The sequence below is a fragment of the Meleagris gallopavo genome, chromosome 1 (assembly GCF_000146605.3).
Source record: "Meleagris gallopavo isolate NT-WF06-2002-E0010 breed Aviagen turkey brand Nicholas breeding stock chromosome 1, Turkey_5.1, whole genome shotgun sequence".
In the NCBI taxonomy this organism is placed as follows: Eukaryota; Metazoa; Chordata; class Aves; order Galliformes; family Phasianidae; genus Meleagris; species Meleagris gallopavo.
The window spans coordinates 47984469-48002531 of record NC_015011.2 but is presented as its reverse complement, the minus strand read 5'-3'; the positions used below and the strand labels follow the sequence as shown (position 1 = coordinate 48002531).

General features: G+C 45.7%; 1 protein-coding gene across 9 annotated transcripts in view; it reads left to right on the top strand.

Annotated features, from left to right (window-relative positions):
- The window catches only part of ZC3H7B (zinc finger CCCH-type containing 7B), a 44518-nt gene that overhangs the window by 13728 nt on the left and 12727 nt on the right, over window positions 1–18063 (top strand). For 4 of the 9 annotated variants that reach the window (XM_010710492.3, XM_010710480.3, XM_031554269.1 and 1 more), the window contains exons 8-17: window positions 1698–1740; window positions 5654–5913; window positions 6787–7135; window positions 8090–8202; window positions 9033–9195; window positions 9296–9457; window positions 10271–10476; window positions 11529–11629; window positions 12321–12502; window positions 16141–16226. In XM_010710492.3, the coding sequence (XP_010708794.1) occupies window positions 1698–1740; window positions 5654–5913; window positions 6787–7135; window positions 8090–8202; window positions 9033–9195; window positions 9296–9457; window positions 10271–10476; window positions 11529–11629; window positions 12321–12502; window positions 16141–16226 (1665 nt within the window). The remainder of the gene's footprint in view (window positions 1–1697; window positions 1741–5653; window positions 5914–6786; window positions 7136–8089; window positions 8203–9032; window positions 9196–9295; window positions 9458–10270; window positions 10477–11528; window positions 11630–12320; window positions 12503–16140; window positions 16227–18063) is intronic. The other 5 variants (XM_010710530.3, XM_010710502.3, XM_010710523.3 and 2 more) reach the window with 4 other exon arrangements.

Here is an 18063-nt window from a genome sequence, read left to right as displayed (position 1 = left end):
CTGGAAAAAAGGGTGAAACTCGTGGACTGAGACAGATAATATAATAGAACAGAAAAAGGAAGGGAAAATAATAATAATAGTAGTGATAAAAGAATATAAAAAGCAAGTGATGCATGATGCAATTACTCACCACTGAGTGATGCTCAGCCTGTCCCAAAGCAGCTGCAGCCCCTCATGTCACCTTCTCCAGGTGGTGATATCCCTTTGGCCAGTTTGTGTCCTCTCCTGGTTCTGTCCCATGCCAGCTGCTTCTTACTGGTGGGGCAGTACAAGAAGCTGAAAAGTCTTTGATTAGTGCAAGCACTGCTTGGCAACCAGTGGAACATCAGTGTGCTATCAACATTATTTTCATCCTAAATCTAAAACACAACGCTATAGCAAGCTACTAAGAAGGAAATTAACACTGTCCCAGCCAAAACCAGGACAACCTTATAAGGAATATTGTTAAGGAAATTTATTTCTTTGAAATATTTCTAGTGAAAGCATTTTTACTGTCAGCAGATCAGTGGCAATGGTTATTTTTCTTGGGTATTGTGAATGGTTGTCTTCTTTTGTATTTTAAATAAGTTCCAGTTTTCAAGTTTTTACATAGTTAGGATTACACTAAGTAAAAATCAGGAAATGCGGATGCTGAGGAAAGACAGGAGGTCAAATCAAGCAGTGTAGTTTTGTTGTCCAGAACTGAGCAAGGTACATACACAGTTTGTGTATTCTTTGTATTGTCCTTTGACCTGGGAGATCCTTGAGCAGAGCTCTGCACAAATATTGAACCAAAATATAAGAAATTGCTGAGTTCTTTGTTCCACCACTGGCTAACAAAAGCCTTGATGTTTTTGCAGGCTGTCTGGTACTTCACATTACTCCTTAAAGCAAGCAAACTATAAAACCATAACAATTGACATTTTGTTTGACAAGGTGGGATACTAAAGAACCAGTTTACCTGCCAATGTGTAGAGACTTGCCTTCACATCTTTCTCGGAGAGCAAGTCAGTTTTCTTATATAGTTGTGCCTAGTTTTTCATTTGTAAATCTTGAAAAAATTGAAATATTGCAAAGACCAGAAGGTTGTGTAAACTGTTGGAGTAGATGCAGTATCTAGAAAGCAATGCTTTTCTTGTGCCTTTGTAAATTTAAACTGAAAGCACGCATACTTGCATCTGTTTATGTTACTGTAAAATATGGGGCTTATTTTATTCTTTGCCTGAAGCTTTGTGTCAGCAGTTGTCTTTGTGGAAACCTTTTCCTGTTTTGAGTTTGCTGTAAAAGTTTGTGGTTATTAGATTGCAAAGTGAACTAAGAGAAGGAACATTGTGTCAGACCAGGCTAATCAGATCTCTCTGCACAGGGCTGACTGACTGGTTTGTCCTGGGACTTGGGACACAGTATTCTTTCTCACCCACACAGGAAAAAACCCAATTCTATATACAGATTTGCTCACGTGGTTGGGCATTATGCAGAGTTGGTATTCCTTTGCAGCAACAAGGCTTGTCCACTGCTAGAGGTGAAAGTGCAGAGGTTTTGGATGAATGCACTCTTAAAATTTTGTGGTTTTGCTGTTTTTGCACTTGCAATAAAGGAAAGTAAAGAGCCTGATGCGTTTAGGAGTAGTAAAAGGTCTCCTCTGTGAATTGAGAATATCTTTTTCAAAGATTAATTTCTGGTGATAATTTCTCTGTTCTTTCCTTTGCCCTCTGCAGACCACTTCCAATGGTTTGGGGTCGATTGATGACATTGAAACAGGTAAAGATATTTCTCTTCTCTGATTTTTGTGGTGTCAGCGTGGTACCTGACCAGGCTGGCAGGCCTGAGAGGTTTGTGGTCTGCGTTTGTATGTCTCTGTGTGCTCCTGACTTTATACCTAGGAGGAAGAAAAAATGATGGGAAGCAGGAGCATATGGGATTAAGTTAACTAGTTTCCCCTCATATCTTCCATATTTGCAGTCAGTTATTGAGGCACTGTCATGAAGGGCAAAAGAGGCTGAGCAGTTATTTGCCTGTTAGTACCTCCTACAGAAAAGCTTCTTGTGCTTCTTGTCCAGGCCCAGCGAGGGACATCTCCAGGAATCAGAAGGGCTGATGTACACAGCTTCCTCCAGTTCTGCTTTCTTAACCTTGAGCTTGGCACAGCTTCTGAGATTCTTCTGTTACTCCCAGACAAAACAGTCTAGATAAAGTTAAGGTTGTAGGCAACTGTCTGTGCTCCAAGCATGTGTTGTCCTCCGGGACACTGAGATGGAGGAGTTCAAAATAAGGGGGTTGGGAGGGACCCAGGGAGAGCCTTGTGCTGCCTTAGGCACAGAGGAGGAGCAGAGTGAGGGCCACAGGTTTGCTTTTCTCATGCTGAGAATCAAGTGACCTTAACTCTTTCCCTGTAGGAAGGCTGGCTGTGTGCTTTGCCCTTTGTTGTGTGCTGGCATTTTAATCTCGCTTCTGAGCGTGTCAGTCTCTGTTCCTTTGAAAAGTAGCTGCAGCGGTAAGTGAGCAGGCTTAACACTGCAGATAGCTATCGCTCTTTTTATAGAAAGACACTAATTTCATAATCAGGGTGCTCTGATTATTTTGGAAAACATGTTAGTTCCCTGTTGAATTCTGGTTCAGTAACAGAATGCTGCGTGCAGGCGTGAGACCCAGTTCCTCAAAACAAGGAGAGTTTTTCAGTTATTTGCTGTCCTGAGATGAGCTGGGCTCTTACTGCAGAGTGAAGGGTGGCTGCATCCAGGAGCCTCTTTGTCTCGTCAGGGCTTGGTGCAGAAGCAGCATGCCAGCTTTGTTGCAGCTCAGGCAGAGAGAACATTTTCTGCTAGATCTTTTCAAAATCACTGAAATGATGTGTTTTCCGTTGCCCTGAGATTGGCGTGCCGTTAGGAGAGCTGTGAGTGCCAGGTGCCTCGAGTGAAACCCACAGGGCTGTTAGGGGGTTTTGTTGATGTTATTTTTGATGTTATTTTGGGGTGTTTTTCTGTTTTTTTTTGTTTTTTGTTTTTTTGGGGGAGGGGTATTGGTTTTTTTGAGATGCAAACTCCTGACAGCCCTCCTTCCTTGAAGTCAACTGATTGACTCAGCCCTGTCCTGCATATGTCATGGCTCAGATATGGCTCAGTATTGCCTTTGGCCAACTGATGCATGGAGGAGCAACTGCTTTTTGGAATGCAGAGTGAGAAACGGGGCTCTTAAAAGAACTCTACTCACCTCTCTGGGACATGCAATGTCCAGGGAAGCTCCCAAGTGGGGAACATATTCTGCTAGTTTTGGAAGAAGCTCGGGAAAAGGAATGGACAAGACCCTCAATGAACTCATAATAATACATGCAGCTTAGTGGCGTTGGAGCAGTGGCACAGGAAGGCAGGGTGTACATGTGATCTGTTCATCAAGGAAGGCTTATGTTTTTTTGTTTTTTAAAGTTGGGGCAAATGTTAAAGTGGGTACAGGGGGTGCATGAGCTTTCTAGGCAGAGAGTAGATATGGACATGGTGATTGGTGAGGAAATTCAGCGGATGGGAGTGTTGTGGGGAAAGGAGGGGTAAGGGAAGAGAGAGGATGGAATGGAATGGGAGTGAGGAGCCGGAAGGAGGAAAGCGTTTGGGTAGTCAGAGAGAGAGGAGCAGACATTTTTTCTGCTTGAAGGTAGTGGGATCTCTTGGTTCCTTGCTCTTATTCCCATTAACCCATACCAATCTGTGGGACATCCCTTATCTTTCTCTGCCTTTTGATCGTATATTCAGTTTTTCAGGGTTTGGAGTCTGTTAGGCCATATGAGGGCATTTCTCTCTGTTTCCCAATCTGACTGAGAACCAGAGGGCCTTATTCATTCCTTGGAGAAGGTCTGAACTTGTAAATCCCTTGAGGCTGTATCATTGTGAACCCTTTTACTCCCCCCTGCACGTATCCCTGGCCCCTACGGCATGTCCTGAACTTCTTGTTGGCCTTCGCAGGGATCTTGACAGTACTCCAGATTAAAACATCTGAAAAATGGGAAGGGACAAGCTGTCCCTTTGTGCTGAGGGAAATCTGGCTGCACTACCAGTGATGAGGCCAGCACCAAAGGGAAGCTGAATGGCTGGCTCCCAAGCATGGCTGGAGGGTCTGCACCAAAGGGAACTGAGCTGAGAGAATCCTTCGTAAAGGAAGCATGGGGTTGGAGCCAGGCCTGATCTGAGGAACAGCTTTTCCTGTGTAACCAAGGGCATTTACAGCCTTCCTTTGAACCACTCCACTGCCTGTGGTGGCTGAGTCCAGCTGCAGCGCTGAAAAAGTGCATTGGAGCCCATCAAGTACATGTGTTCTCCTTTAATTGCATGAATGAGTTTTGTGGAGAGGGACCAGTATCTTGCTATTCCCTCCCAGCCATTCCTTTGTCATTGCTTGGCCTCTGGTGCTTTGTACAGCGACCTCAGCTGCTGTCCTCCTGCTCACAACTCTAGAAGGAAAGGTAGCAGCAGGCAGGGGTGGGATCTTGTAGGATCAAGATTTGCACTTCAGAAACTTGTCAAGTTTCTTTCCTTCCTTATCAGTCCTTCTAATGAAAGCTGTTGTCACTCCCTCCAAACTTTCCCTTGCTTATAGCTTTGGACCACCATAGGTACAGTGCAGCCACTGCTGTATGGATGGAGGTGGCAGCACCTTTTTCTGATTTCTTTTCTTTTATTCCAGGACATCTGCACAGGGGCAGAATTAAGGTAGTTTGGGTGTTTGGTTTGAGAGCTGCAAATGTAATACTTCATTTCCTGAATTTCTAACATTTGAACATTTTTTTAACCTTTAATTTTTTTATTTTTATTTTTTTCTGGAGAATATAATGCTCTTCTGTAAAGAATATGTGCTTGTAACCTTAACTTCACTTAACAGAGGTTTATTTTGCATGATGGGAACACATTACCTTTTCAGTAGTGTACCAGAGCAGTAAGGAAACCTTAGGAAAAATCCCTGCCTCTCTCCTGCCCCAACCCTTATTCACACAAGTTTCTAAGGGGATGTTTGGTGCTGAGGTGTTGGGGAGAGTGTGAGGAGCATCCTCCCCCCTACAGACATCAGGAAGCAATACAAGAGCAGGGAATTTTCTTGAGTAAAGGCAGATGAGTGAGTCTGATAGGACTTTAAGGGGCACATTTTTAACACAATGTGATGTGAGCTTCTGATCTCTGGCTTGTCCCAGCAGGACCCTGTGGTTTTATCTTTTGCCATCCAGGATGCCTGAAGGTTTAGAGAGTTTGTGTGAATAAGCAGACCTTCAGCTGGGGTGTCAGAGTTCCAAGGAGCAGAGAAGGCAGTGGTCTCTGCCAAGTGCCTTAGTGAGGAACATTAAAGAAAACACCAGGTGGTGGTTTCTACAGGAATCAGATTATGTGCCCTTGGCCTTCTGTCCTGGACACAGCAAATTCAGTAGCTGATCAGCCAGCGGCTTTGTGGTGTTCTGGTTACTGCTTGACACACCCTGGCAGCCAGTCTGTGCACTGGCCTGTAGGGCATATTTCAGCAATCAGTGAGCCATTGGAGAGTGAGAGCAAATATCAAAGAGTAAGAGCAGACTAGAGCCCCTCCTCTCTGAAAACAGGACATACTTGGTGTTTGTGATTTGACGTATTGGTTTTGCCAGGCTGTGCTCTGCTTGCACCCACCTGGGTGACTGACTGTCTCTGTTTCTTCTCCATCTCAGACTGCTCTATGGACCTGCAGTGCCTGCCAGCTCCTGTGGCCACCTCCATCCCCGTGAGCGAGGGGCTGTCCCCTTTGCACTCAGATTCAGATGCAAAGGGCCTGCCTAGCTCGCTCCCTGCTGCCAGCTTGCTCCCATCTCCAGAGTCCGTGTCTCTGCCAGTGCCTGACAATGTGGAGGACTTCACAGATGGGGACATAATTGGGGAAGAACTGGACTCCCTCCTGGATTCCCTCGCTGAGGGTTCACCGTACCCTCTAGTAAGAGTGGACATTGCATAATTCCCTTGCCGCTTCATCCAAATAGATCCTTAGAGCCTACAGATATGTGTACTGCTTCTCTTTCTGTCACTCCTCCCTCCTAGCTCTTCCTCTAGCAAAACTCATTCATTCTTTTGCTTATTTCTGCGATTGGCTTCTGAATATCTAAAGAGTTCATCTCTAAGCCTGCTTTGCTGTGTGCAGCTTCATGAAGTTGACCCTCAGTGGCTTCCCCCAACCACCATCTTCTCCCTGGCCTCTCGTGTCTGTGGATTTGAATCAGGCCTGAGGGTAGACATGAGTGAGTTGAAGCATGTGCAATAGATGTATTCTACGCAGTGATGTGCTGGCTGCATTCAGCCAGAGCTCTTTGTACAGGTCTCCGTGTTGTAGAAACAATTGCAATTAATGCTTATGTTGGATTTTAGTTGCCAGTAGTGCAGATGTTATGTGAGTCAGCTTTGATTTGGAAGCAATATAACCACATTCGGGCAGGAAGGAACTTGAGGCAAAAAGCTCTGCTGAGAGGCACCAAGAGTCATGGTCATTACCCCAACCTTGGTGCTGTGTGTATTCAGCTGTGCTGTGTCTCGACCTGAACTGGTGCAGGTGCCCAATGCAGGGCTCTGCCTTGTGGGCTGACGAGCTCTGGTGCCCCAGAACCCCCTCAGGGACCTCAACCCAGACTGTGTGTGTTGCAGACAGGTGGGCAGCTCTGTGGGAGGTCTGCAGGCAGATGGAGCTGCTGGGTGTCCCTCTGCTTTAGATAATGCAGCACATGCTTGAGTGGGAGTCTGTTGGCTCTGTGTTCAGTCACTCCCTTCTCCTTGTTTCTAATACACTGCTTATCCTCTCCCTTCTCAATCTCCAAAGTCTTTGGTCCAGGGCACCATTCCCACCAACCTGCCAACAGAGATGCCCCAGCTGATCCCTGTGTTTCCAGGGGGAACTCCACTGCTTCCCCCAGTTGTGACAGCTAGCATCCCTGTCTCAAGCCCGCTGCCACCTGCCTCCTTTGGCCTGGTGATGGATCCCACCAAACAGCTGTCCTCCTCCTCTGTCTTGGATGCCTTCGAGCCCCCACCCGGGGGAAGTGGTGGCTCCACCTTAGATTCCCTGGATTCCCTGGACCTGCTCCCCTACACAGACTCACGTCTCGATGCCCTGGATTCCTTTGGGACAAGCAGAGGGTCGCTGGATGCCTTGGACTCCTTTGCCATTGGTAGGTGTGGGGCCAACAGGGTTCTGTTCTTCTTTATCTGTGCTTGCCATGACTGTTTCCTTCAGTGCTGAGGTCTGTCCTTTATCTGTCTTTGCCAGTGCTTCAGAACGGGAATGCAAATGTAGAAGAGGGCAGGGAATTGTTTTGAGCAGAGCAGCTGGATATGTCTAGCTCAGGAGTCATAAGGAGGGCTGTAGGTGTGTGATCCCAGATAACTAGTATGTGCATGCTAAGAAATCTCAGAAGAGAAAGGAACACAGGATGTTTAATGAAGAGGAGTGAGGTCTAATTATGGCTTGGTATCCAGGATACCTCCCTTGGTACAATTTACTTGACTATAAAGTGTTTCCTCCACCTTCCCTAGTGACTGTTGTACATTTGGGGCCAAATGAGCAAAATCCTGGTGGCTGTTTTAAATGAGATAGGACCTTTTTGCACTGGACTAAATGGTAAAGGCCAAGGTGGGTGCTTCCATCTCTGGATTCGGAACAGTAAGCATCCCATTGCCTTGAGTACTGAACTCTCATGTCATAAGGAGCCAAACTGTGGAGATCAGTGGGCAAAAAGCAAGTTTCCACCTGTCCCATGAGGGATGACAGGCTTCTTCTTCAGGCTGTCTGCTGTATTGCAGTATATTTTGGTTAGCAAAAATATTTTCTGAAGAACAGAGATTGGCCAGTCAGCACTTCAACACACTGATTTACCTAAGGATTGGACTGCCTCAGAGCTGCCACTTTAAAAGTGTTAGAGCTCAGTGGCACAGAGTTGAGTTCAGTATAGTTTTGGGGACACAAAGGCCTTTCCTGGAGCTTTTCCAAGACTTACATGTGGGATTTGAATATGAAATGTTATGAATAAAGCAAAGTGATTTTGCTGGCATGTGTTTGTCTTTCTGTGAGCAGAACTACCTCTGAAAGTGAAATGTTTTTGTTTTTTGTCCCTTCTTTGACCCAGAAGAAACCAGCCCTCAGGAACTGCGACATCCACCTGGCAACCAAAAACCATCCCCCGTGGTGAGTGAGCCGCTCCCCCATGCTGATGTCCCAAGGTGCTCTGGAGCCAAGGTAGTAGTGACTTGGGTGAAGTAGGTAATTTGGGCCCCTCTTTTTAACCTGCCCCAGTGAGCATTTCCTCCCACCTTATGACAAGGCAGGGAAGGATTTTCCCGGAGTCAGGAGGAAGACATTTGTTCTGCCTTCATTTTTATCCACAGTTCTGCATATTGCCAAAGTAAACATGGTGTGACCTAGGTTGTAGGATCAGCAGGGGATCAAGGAGGCCAGTGTGCTAATGTATCTTGCAGCCTCTTAACTATGGATCAGAGTAATCCAGGCTTTCTTAAGACTAGTGTAGTTCTTTACTCCTCTTTTCCCCGTCAGCTTTTTCAGGTTGCTCTGTTCCTATCCCATGTCTCCAGTCCTGGGGGAAAAGGATGTCGATGATTAGCAAGTTTGGAATGCAAATTGTTCTTCTTAGATTCCTGTTCACCTGCTGTGCCTGTTACATAGCTGTAGAACAAAATCTTTGTCCTCAGATTAATTCCCAAAGACTTACTGATAAGTGGTTCCTTTTTTTTTCCAGGTAGCAGTGGGGTTGATTTGAGAGTTGGTTGTAATGGATGGAATGAGAATGAATGAGTGGACATTCTGTACTGTCTCTAAGGTGTCCCTTACCAATAGAGAAAGAGATCTGTCCTTGAGGTGATCATATCGTGCTTTGTTATTTTTGAAAAAGTTACGTGCAGCTTTTCAGGAAATGTCATTTCAGAATTGAATGTTTTGATGAGGAAGAAGATGAGGAAGTTTTTTGAGAGACTGGAGTGAGGTGTGAGGTTACAGAGTTCTCTTCGCCATAGGGCTGCAAAGCTTAGAAGAGAAGTATGTGTGTTTTTATACAGGTCAGCCTTGGTGGAGTGAGTCACCCAGCTGTGCCCAAAGTCACCGAGCACCTGCTGTCCCAGCCAGAACCAGTAATACCCAACACAGCCTTGCTGGTGAAGAACCCTCTGGCATCTACCCATGTCTTCAAACAAGCCTGTCACATCTGCTACCCTAAAACAGGTGATATGTTTCCTCTGTCACCCACAGCATTGGCCATGATAAAGCTTTGCCTTTCTCCTGGCTGACGGAGAGAGGCTGATGAATTTCTTCTCTGCTGCAGGGCCCAAGGCTGGTGATTACACCTATCGAGAAGGCTTGGAGCACAAATGCAAGCGAGACATCCTGCTGGGCCGGCTTAAGAACTCAGAAGACAAGACTTGGAAGAGGATCCGTCCTCGCCCAACCAAAACCAACTTTGTAGGATCATATTACCTGTGCAAAGGTGATCTGGGGGGGGATAGAGATGTTGGTGGCTGGGAGGGGGTTGTAAGGTGTGGGCCAGGGTGTCTAGAAAAGGACTTCCTATAGGTCCTGCCTGCTGTCCTTGGGGTCTTCCTGTCCCATCAGTAGCCCACAGCCTGTAAGGCCCAGTACAGTCAAAGAAGATGAACTCCCACACTGTGGAGAATGGGCAGTGAAGAAAGTAGTGCAGAAGGAAAAGAGTTGCAAAGGCATAGTGTGGTGCTTTGCACAGCCAAGGGCTTGGGGCTGCCCTGTTAATGCAGGCTTTGCTGGAAACCTACCTAGCAGCCACGTGGCAGGTCAATGTCTTGGCCTAGGGGAAAGCTCCTTTGCTTTCCCTTGGGTCACATTTGATGTGACTGGACTGGTCCCTGAGGCAGTGTCATTGGAAAGCACCTAGTGAAATGGGGAGAGAGCTCCAAGACAGTGGAGCTCCTCAGTGCTGGGCTGCTAGGAGAACTTCATCTGGTTTGGCTTTAAAAGGGGTCAGTTAAATTTAAGGCTGTCCTTGATCAAGCATAACATTATAGCAGGTCTCCAGTTTCCACAACAGATTGTGATCTTCTGGAGATCTTCTTGAGATTGTCACTACTTAAAAGTTTGCATTAACTTTTCTGAATGCCTCGATGTAAGCAAACTTGGAGGGAGATGTCTTTTCTTTTTCTTTAACTCTGTGTTTTCTTGCTTTCAGCTCCTTGTGAGGTGTGGGCAGTGGGAGGAGACAAAAGAGGGCTTAGTTTCTGACTGGGCCGCCCTCCCTGTGTGGTGGTGTGTGCTGTTTGTTGCTTTGTAGATATGCTTAACAAGCAGGACTGTAAGTACGGGGATAACTGCACCTTCGCGTACCACCAGGAAGAGATCGACGTGTGGACGGAGGAGAGGAAGGGGACTCTCAACCGTGACCTCCTCTTTGACCCACTAGGTGGGATCAAACAGAGCAACCTTACCATTGCCAAGCTCCTGAAGGAACATCAAGGCATCTTCACCTTCCTCTGTGAGGTACAGAGCTGGTGGGGGAGAGTGGGCCCCTTCAGCTTCTCCTCTGTGTGGATCGGGACCATTGATACGTCCCAGCCAGTGCCCTGTACCCAGAAGGGCAGTGAGCAATGAATGTAGCCATGTAGGAGGAGGATGAAGTAGTTTTCCTCACCCATCAAGCTGCCTGAGGTGCACACAGCCATATGGGACCACTTTCCTCTTCCTCTGTCTTGAGGTGTTGTTTTGAAGTGTAATTTGGATCCATCTGTTTTAAAAATCAGAATCCCATAATGCAGCAGTTTTCCACTGAATGTCACAGAATCACAAAATGGCCCAGGTTGGAAAGGACCTCAAGGATCATGAATCTCCAACCCCCCTGCCACAGGCAGGGCCACCAACCTCCCTATTTCATGCTAGACCAGGCTGCCCAGGGCCTCATCCAATCTGGCTTCAAACACCTCCAGGGACAGGGCATCCATAACCTCTCTGGGCAGCCTGTTCCAGCACCTCACCACTCTCATACTAAAGGACTTCTCCCTGACATCCAACCTAAATCTTTCCTCCTTCAAATTAAATCCATTTACCTTTGTCCTGCTGATATCTACCCTTTCAAAGAGTTGATGTCTGTATCGAGCGACTGCCTTGGTCAGTTAGAAATTAGCTCTTACCCTTTTGACACACTGCAGCATAGAGTTCCCTGAGTTGTCATTGTAATATGTAAAGAAACATGTTCTTAGCTGTAACTGTTGTGTGTTTTTTGCTCCTTCTATTTCTCCTCCTCATTTCCTCCTTGTTCTTGCTCTGTTGTCCAACTGGAAAAGAATATGTGGCTCTGACCAAAATGTTTCCAACCACAGTGGAAAATACTGTGGAAAATAAGCCAAAAATGTTGTCCTGAAGCTTTTCCAAAAGTTTGCTTACTTTATTCTAATGTCCTACCATGAAGTTTTCACCAGGCTTGTTCAAAGTTAGAACATTAGAATAGGCTGGCTCTGGTTCTTCTTCCCCTTCCAAGTGGCTCTGGTTTATTTCTCTGTAAGGTTCTCCCAGCGTGCTAATTCTTCTCTTCTCAGATTTGCTTTGACAGCAAACCCCGGATTATCAGCAAAGGGACCAAGGACACGCCATCTGTCTGCTCCAACCTCTCTGCCAAACACAGTTTCCATGACAACAAGTGAGTGAACGTTGTTGCGCTGATGGGAGCAATCTCTCAGATGTCCAACCAGTTTAACGCCAACCCCCTGGTCTCTTTCTTTCTTTGTTCCCAATGGGTTCCAATTGTAGGCCAGCTCAAAGTATGGTCAGTAGTGCTGTATGCTTCTCCCTCCATGTTTGCTGCTGATGCTAAGGGATTTGAGGCAAGAGCAAAGCCCTTTCGAAGTCAACCTGAGTTTTCCATTGACTTAATCTGTCTTTGAGTTTGGCCTTTACATAAAGGTCAAGCCAAAGATCCTTTAGCTCAGGATCCTGCCTCTGACTGGCTGATAATGAATGTTTAGGAAAACAAGTATAAGAAGCATGTCAAGTACTCAGTAATACAACCCCTTCTGGCTCCTGGCAACCTGAGGAACTTTGCTGAGCCAAAGGAGTTTGTATATTTGCTGCATGTTTTTGAAGTGAATCTGATTTCTGAACTTGAACTCATCACCCATGGGCTGAGGAGGTTGCAAATATCTGCCTAGAGTTGAGACTGACTGAGAGGGCAGCAACTTGGTTTCTCAGGTGTTTTCCTAGAGTTCGCATCTCCTAGAGCTGATCTTCTGTGTCCTTTGCCTGTTCAGTCAAATGTACGAAAACCAGATGTAAGGAGGAGCGGGAGGAGAATTGGTGCTCTGATGACTCACATTTCTCTGGCCTGGCTGTAGGTGTCTGGTCCACATCGTACGTTCCACATCCCTGAAGTACTCCAAGATCCGACAGTTCCAGGAACACTTTCAGTTTGATGTGTGCCGGCACGAGGTGCGCTACGGCTGCCTGCGTGAGGATAGCTGCCACTTTGCTCATAGTTTCATTGAGCTCAAGGTCTGGCTGCTGCAGCAGTATTCAGGTGAGTGTGGCTTGGTGCAGGTCTGGTGATGTGCGCACCTTAGTTTCTTCTAGCATGTGCCTGGAGCCAGTTAAGAGGGGAAGGAGGTGATGTGGAAGTGCTGTGAGGTTGTTGCTCACTTTTGCCTATGCTTAATCTCTCTCTTCAAGAGACACAGAAAATAGTGCCAGGGTGTTCTGTGAGATTATTTGGCCCTTGTTCCTTTTCAAGAGCTACTGTAAACTGCAGACCTGGGGGCTTTTCCTTTGGGACCAGCTATATAAGTTGAAATGATTGTTAGGTAGAATTGAATCTTCAAAGGTGTTTTGATGCATAAATCCTGCAGAAGATCCTAAATAGCAGTTGGGACTTGGAATAAACATCTGGCAAAGCGAGAATAGCAGTATACACAGGTGACAAAGCAGTTACAAAAGGCAGACTGTGCATCTCTAATTTCTCTAAACAAATTCACCAACAGTGTGAAATGATAAGATTCTTGGTGTTTCCAAGAAAGGCTTTGATGATGTACCTCTGAAGAGGCTACTACAGGAATTATGTTCAGATCACTCATACAATTACACTGCCACATCTGGCATTTTCACTCCTCCCAGACGATGCTGGAGGGTTTTTCTTGCTGTTCTCCTGTTAACTAAGTAGATGTTGGTCCACCCACAAATTTGCCTGGATGTTTTTTTCGCCACAGGGTCTTATTTAGTGCAGAATCCAGCCTGGTAATGGGAATGCTTTAGAGAGGAAACATGTTTTAAATTTTCTTTACCATTCTTTGATGTAATTGGAGGCAACTAACTCAGTTTACTGTTCAACTCTCTGTCACTATTGCTCATGCAGTCCTTAGCCTTGACTTGGCTCATGAAGGACAGTGAAGAACAAGCAGCGTACTGTGGCAAATGCCATCTGCATTTTGCCCAGCTGTCTTCACTTACTCATGGCCACAGGAAAAAAAAGTTAAAAAGTTTCAACACTAGAGTTTCTAAGACGATGTGTTGCTTGTGAATCATATGCAGGATTACTCCACTAAATGCTCATGATACTATGTGTAGTACTCTGAGCGCTCTAGTATTCAAGCTCTTTACCTGCTCTTTACCTCACCTCATATTTACTTTTTATTTTTAGAAGACTCTTTGCTCCCTCTTTCCTTCTTCCTTTTCTGCTTGTAGAAGAAATGGATTGATTTTTGCCTCTTGCCTCTTTTTCTTGAAGGAGTCACTTTCAAAAGAGAAGCTGAGGAGATAAAAGCAAGCTAAGAGTTTAGCTGCAGAGGTGGTTAGTAAGTCTTGTGCTTATTCTTATCTTTTCCAACAATGGGACAGCCATAATCTTTTTTATATTTCTGCAGAGAAGTGGATATGAGCCTGTTCTAGAGTGGTAGATTATTACCTCTCTTAAGTACAATCCTTGTTAAGGCAACAGATGAACGGTGGTTGTCACCAGTGTCTGAGAAGGCCTTAGCCTTAGAGCAGAGAGCTTGATTTAGGCACCGAGTGCTCTGCAAAAATAGGAAGGAAGCATCCATCGTTCGTAGCAGCTTGCATTTGAAACCAGTGGGCTGTTGCATTTCACAACCATTTGAGCTTTTACAGAACATGTGGCTTTGTTCAAGGGGATAACGGATGGCACTTACAGAGTGAAGGTTCCCATGATTTGAAAATGTGGGTGGGCAAGACTGCTTTTTTCTTCAGTGTGGCTATTCACAGACATACCTTGCCATCTTCTTCTGTCATTGGAAATCAGAGCCTTTGTGTTCACTAGTGATGTTGCAAAAGATGCTGAAGTGTTAAAAGTAATTTGCATTACTGATCACCTTTTGCTTCCCAGAGTTTTTCTTTGGGATAGTTCATGCTTTGTATCGGAAAACATTCTTACATATCTGGGAGTGTTTTCCAACCACTACATTTCTAGACCATATTGTTCAGTTATGGACGGGACTGGGACTTCTGGGAGAAGGCAGTCACTTGAAATTCAGACTTCTGACAGGAGCTATATATCTTTGTCCTGCTGTTTCTTCATGCCAAGGATCACAGTGCAGGAGTGAAGAATGGAGATGATGGAGATTGTTTTGGCCATTTCTCTGCCAAATCCAGTGCAGTGAATTAACTCTTCACTGTGGTTTTCCCAGCTTTGTAGTTTTTGCCCCCAAAGTGTAGATAAGGGCTGTGTCCAGCTCTCTCTAGACATGAGAGAGAGAGTTGCAGTTCTACTAACTCTACATAGTGTCTTTTGGGATTAACGGTTAACAAGGAAAAAGTCTACAACAGCTCTGATCTGGGAGTACCAGCTAGGCAGCAGTTGCCATTTTAGAGTCCTCAGCAAAACTTCCTGGAGAAAGTCCTTTAATCCTGCCCAAACCCTATACAAACAGCAGTATTATTGTCTGGCAGGGATTTGGATAGCTGAAATCACAGATGGGGAAACTGAGGTTGGGTATACTGCGGCTTACCCAAGTTGCACACAACCTAAGCTGAGATGAAAAGTTGTGTTTGCTGGCCCTTATCTTCTGGAACATGCTGACTCCCAAATCAGAGATCATGTCCATGTAGCATGTCTGCAGAGCACAAACTTTGATAATAGAAGCTGTTGGTAAAAGCAAAACAAACAATTTTGTAAGCTCTCTGGGCTGGGAGTACTACACCAAGGCCATCCTCAGCATCCCACTTGTTGCATGCAACTAGCAGTTGTAAGATACTTCTTCAGTTTGTTTTGACAGATACTTCGGGTCTTTACAGCACTTAAATAACATGGCTTATCTCTAATGGAGCCAGTTCTCACACTGACCAGCCAGCTCCTATTCTTCCATACTTTTGATATTTAGTTCTCTGAGAATTGCGGCACCAATCTAATCTGGTTGGTGCTGACAGAGGCTGTTACTTCACCCTTGAGTTGGCCAGGAGCTAATTCCTTAGATAAAGTCTGACCAACCCTTCTTCTCCTTGGCTGATGCATTTGTGATTCCTGAAACCTTGCAGATCCTTCCTTGCTGAAGGAGAAGCAGCTGTTTCTTTTTGGTTTTGCACTTTTGATCTTTCCTTTCTACTTTGGCTGGACTGTTGAAATTCAGCTTTTTTCTTTGCTTATTGATTGATTAATGCTCAACTTGAAGTGTATAGCAGGCTAATTAATCCTAGCAGGGATTAGGTGAGACTTCTGGGAGCTTGAAGATGTCTCAAACAGTGGGATATCTGTGATCTTCCAAGCTATTGCAAAAACTCCAGAATACAGATCAACAGTAACAAAATGTCATCTTTAGAGCCTTGAGTAGATCTGTTGATTTCGTGTTGGTCAAGGTCTTGATCCCTAGTCAAGAATCAGCATCTTGGAGGCAGCATCAAGGTTTTTTGTACAGTCTGAGAAGAATGCCAGATCTGAATATGCTCAGAAGAGCGAACTCTTCCCATTTGTCTGGTTGGAGTGAGAGTGCTGGAGAGAGATCCTTCCCTACCTTGTTTTTTGAACAGGTTCTATGGTGCTGTTGGATCCCCTCACGACCCACCTGCTGGCATTCCTGGTGGGACTGCTGGGAGCTGTTAGCCACACAGGGGATTCCTAAGCCCCAGTGCTGGAAGTCCTGCCAGCCCTCCCTCCCTTTCTTCTGTTGGCTGAAGTGGAGTAGCTCAGTCCTATCTCCTCCTTCTTGTTCCCAGGAATGACCCACGAAGATATTGTGCAGGAATCTAAGAAGTACTGGCAACAGATGGAAGCACATGCCAGCAAACCAACCAACAGCATGGTAAGGTGCATCTGAGGCTTGCAGCCCGGTTTTGCTCCTAACTGTTCCAGCACTTTTTCTCTCTTTTCCTCCCACTATTATGCCTTGTGCCTAGCAGGTCCCAGCAAACCAGACCTGGCTGGCCACAGAGGAGGAGGACAGCTGTGAGCTTTCTGTTTTGCAGTGCTTGTGATGATCTTTGCACCTTGTTTATCAGCATTATATCTGCTCAGTTCAGTGGTGGAGAAAAGCCCTCAGAGCAGAAAGGGCAACACACAGAGTGGTGCTTCTTGCAACATTTTGCTAGTGAAACTGAGAGACGTTGGGGGTCCTGCCCACGCAGAGTGGGGATCAAAGATGTCCTGCTGCCCTTTAGTGGCCAAGGGATGATATGGCAATCTGGAAGGACTGTAGGAAACAACTCATGATCCATGGGGCTACTCTTAACACGGGAGCGTGTGGAACTTGTGGCTTATGTATTGTTGGGGCTGGTCAGAGACCTTGGTGGCACCTTGACAGGGGGACAATGTGAGCTTTGTCTCTGCTTTGTTTCACCAGTCTCTCAATATAGGAAAAGGTGTCTTTGGCTGCACTTGAAGCACAGCCAAGAGATTTCTCTGGAGAGGCGTGTTTCAAGCAAAGAACACTTCTGTGTTTACTTTATTCCAGCTCACTGGCTATGGGTGGTGCCACCTCACCCTTTCATTCCTCCAAGGAGGTGTTCTGTAGCATAGGAGCAGAGCCCACCTAGTGAGGTTGATTCCTAGCCCTGAGATTGAACTAAAGCAGTTTTCTGTCATTAGAACAGTGATTTTCTGTTCCTTAGTTACTTTCAAAAGATAAATCTGGTGAAATTTATAAACGTTGTGCCTCCTAGAAAGCTCTCAAGGGTAGGCACAATCGTCTCCCCTGCAAAATGGTGGAGAATGTGTTGTGAATCCATTTCATTCCCACCTGACAGCTTTCTTCCCCTTATGGAGGCCTAAACCCATCACTACTTGACCTGTGCCTTACTGCCAAGGCAAGGGTGATTCACTTCTGTTTGGGACCTCCCACCAAGAGTCTCCTTATACTACTGAATACAGCTTCTGAGCGTCCTGGAAGAAAATGTTTCGTAGGACAGAGGTCTGAGTCACTTACATGGTGTATGGCAGCTTTTTTTGGCTAGGCCACAAGCCACCAGGAATATTCTGAAGGCCATAGGGTGCTGATGCTGGGAAAAGCAGCTGTGGTCAGCATGGGTTATCCCACTAGGAAAGACTCAGGTGACTTGCAGTGATGATCTCAGTGTGCTGTATGCCCAAATATCTACTGGTTATGCTGCACGAGATGGAGTCATCTTTGAGAAAATGCTCAGCAACATACAACCATATTCTGCTATCATGGTCTGAAATGACAGGGGAAGAAGGTGCTGACTCAGGAATGGGAAGCAGCAGTCAAGAGTAACCAAGGTCACTAGTTCCCAAAGTTGTCTAATTTGCCTAAGTAACTTGTTCTAACCTGTCAGGAAACTGTATGTTTGGTCCTGAAGGTATGAGATAAGCTTTTGCCATCTGTATTATGTGAGAAATGAAAAATCTGAATGATTTTTCAGACAGAGCTGCCTATGCTCTCTTTCTAGCCTGGCATAGAGGCGGAGACAGATACCTGCATCTCCACAGGGAAGGAAACTAAGTATGAATCTGCAGCAGTTCGTGACAGTAGTTGGATTTATCTCAGCAGTCCCTGCCCCATGGAGAATGAAGTCTAGTGACTGGTTCTGTCCTGCTTGCAATGCAGCTGCCAGTGTTTTCCAGAAAGCTCTGTCTTGTCATTCTCTGTATAATGTTGGGGTAAAACAATATCAATGACATCTATA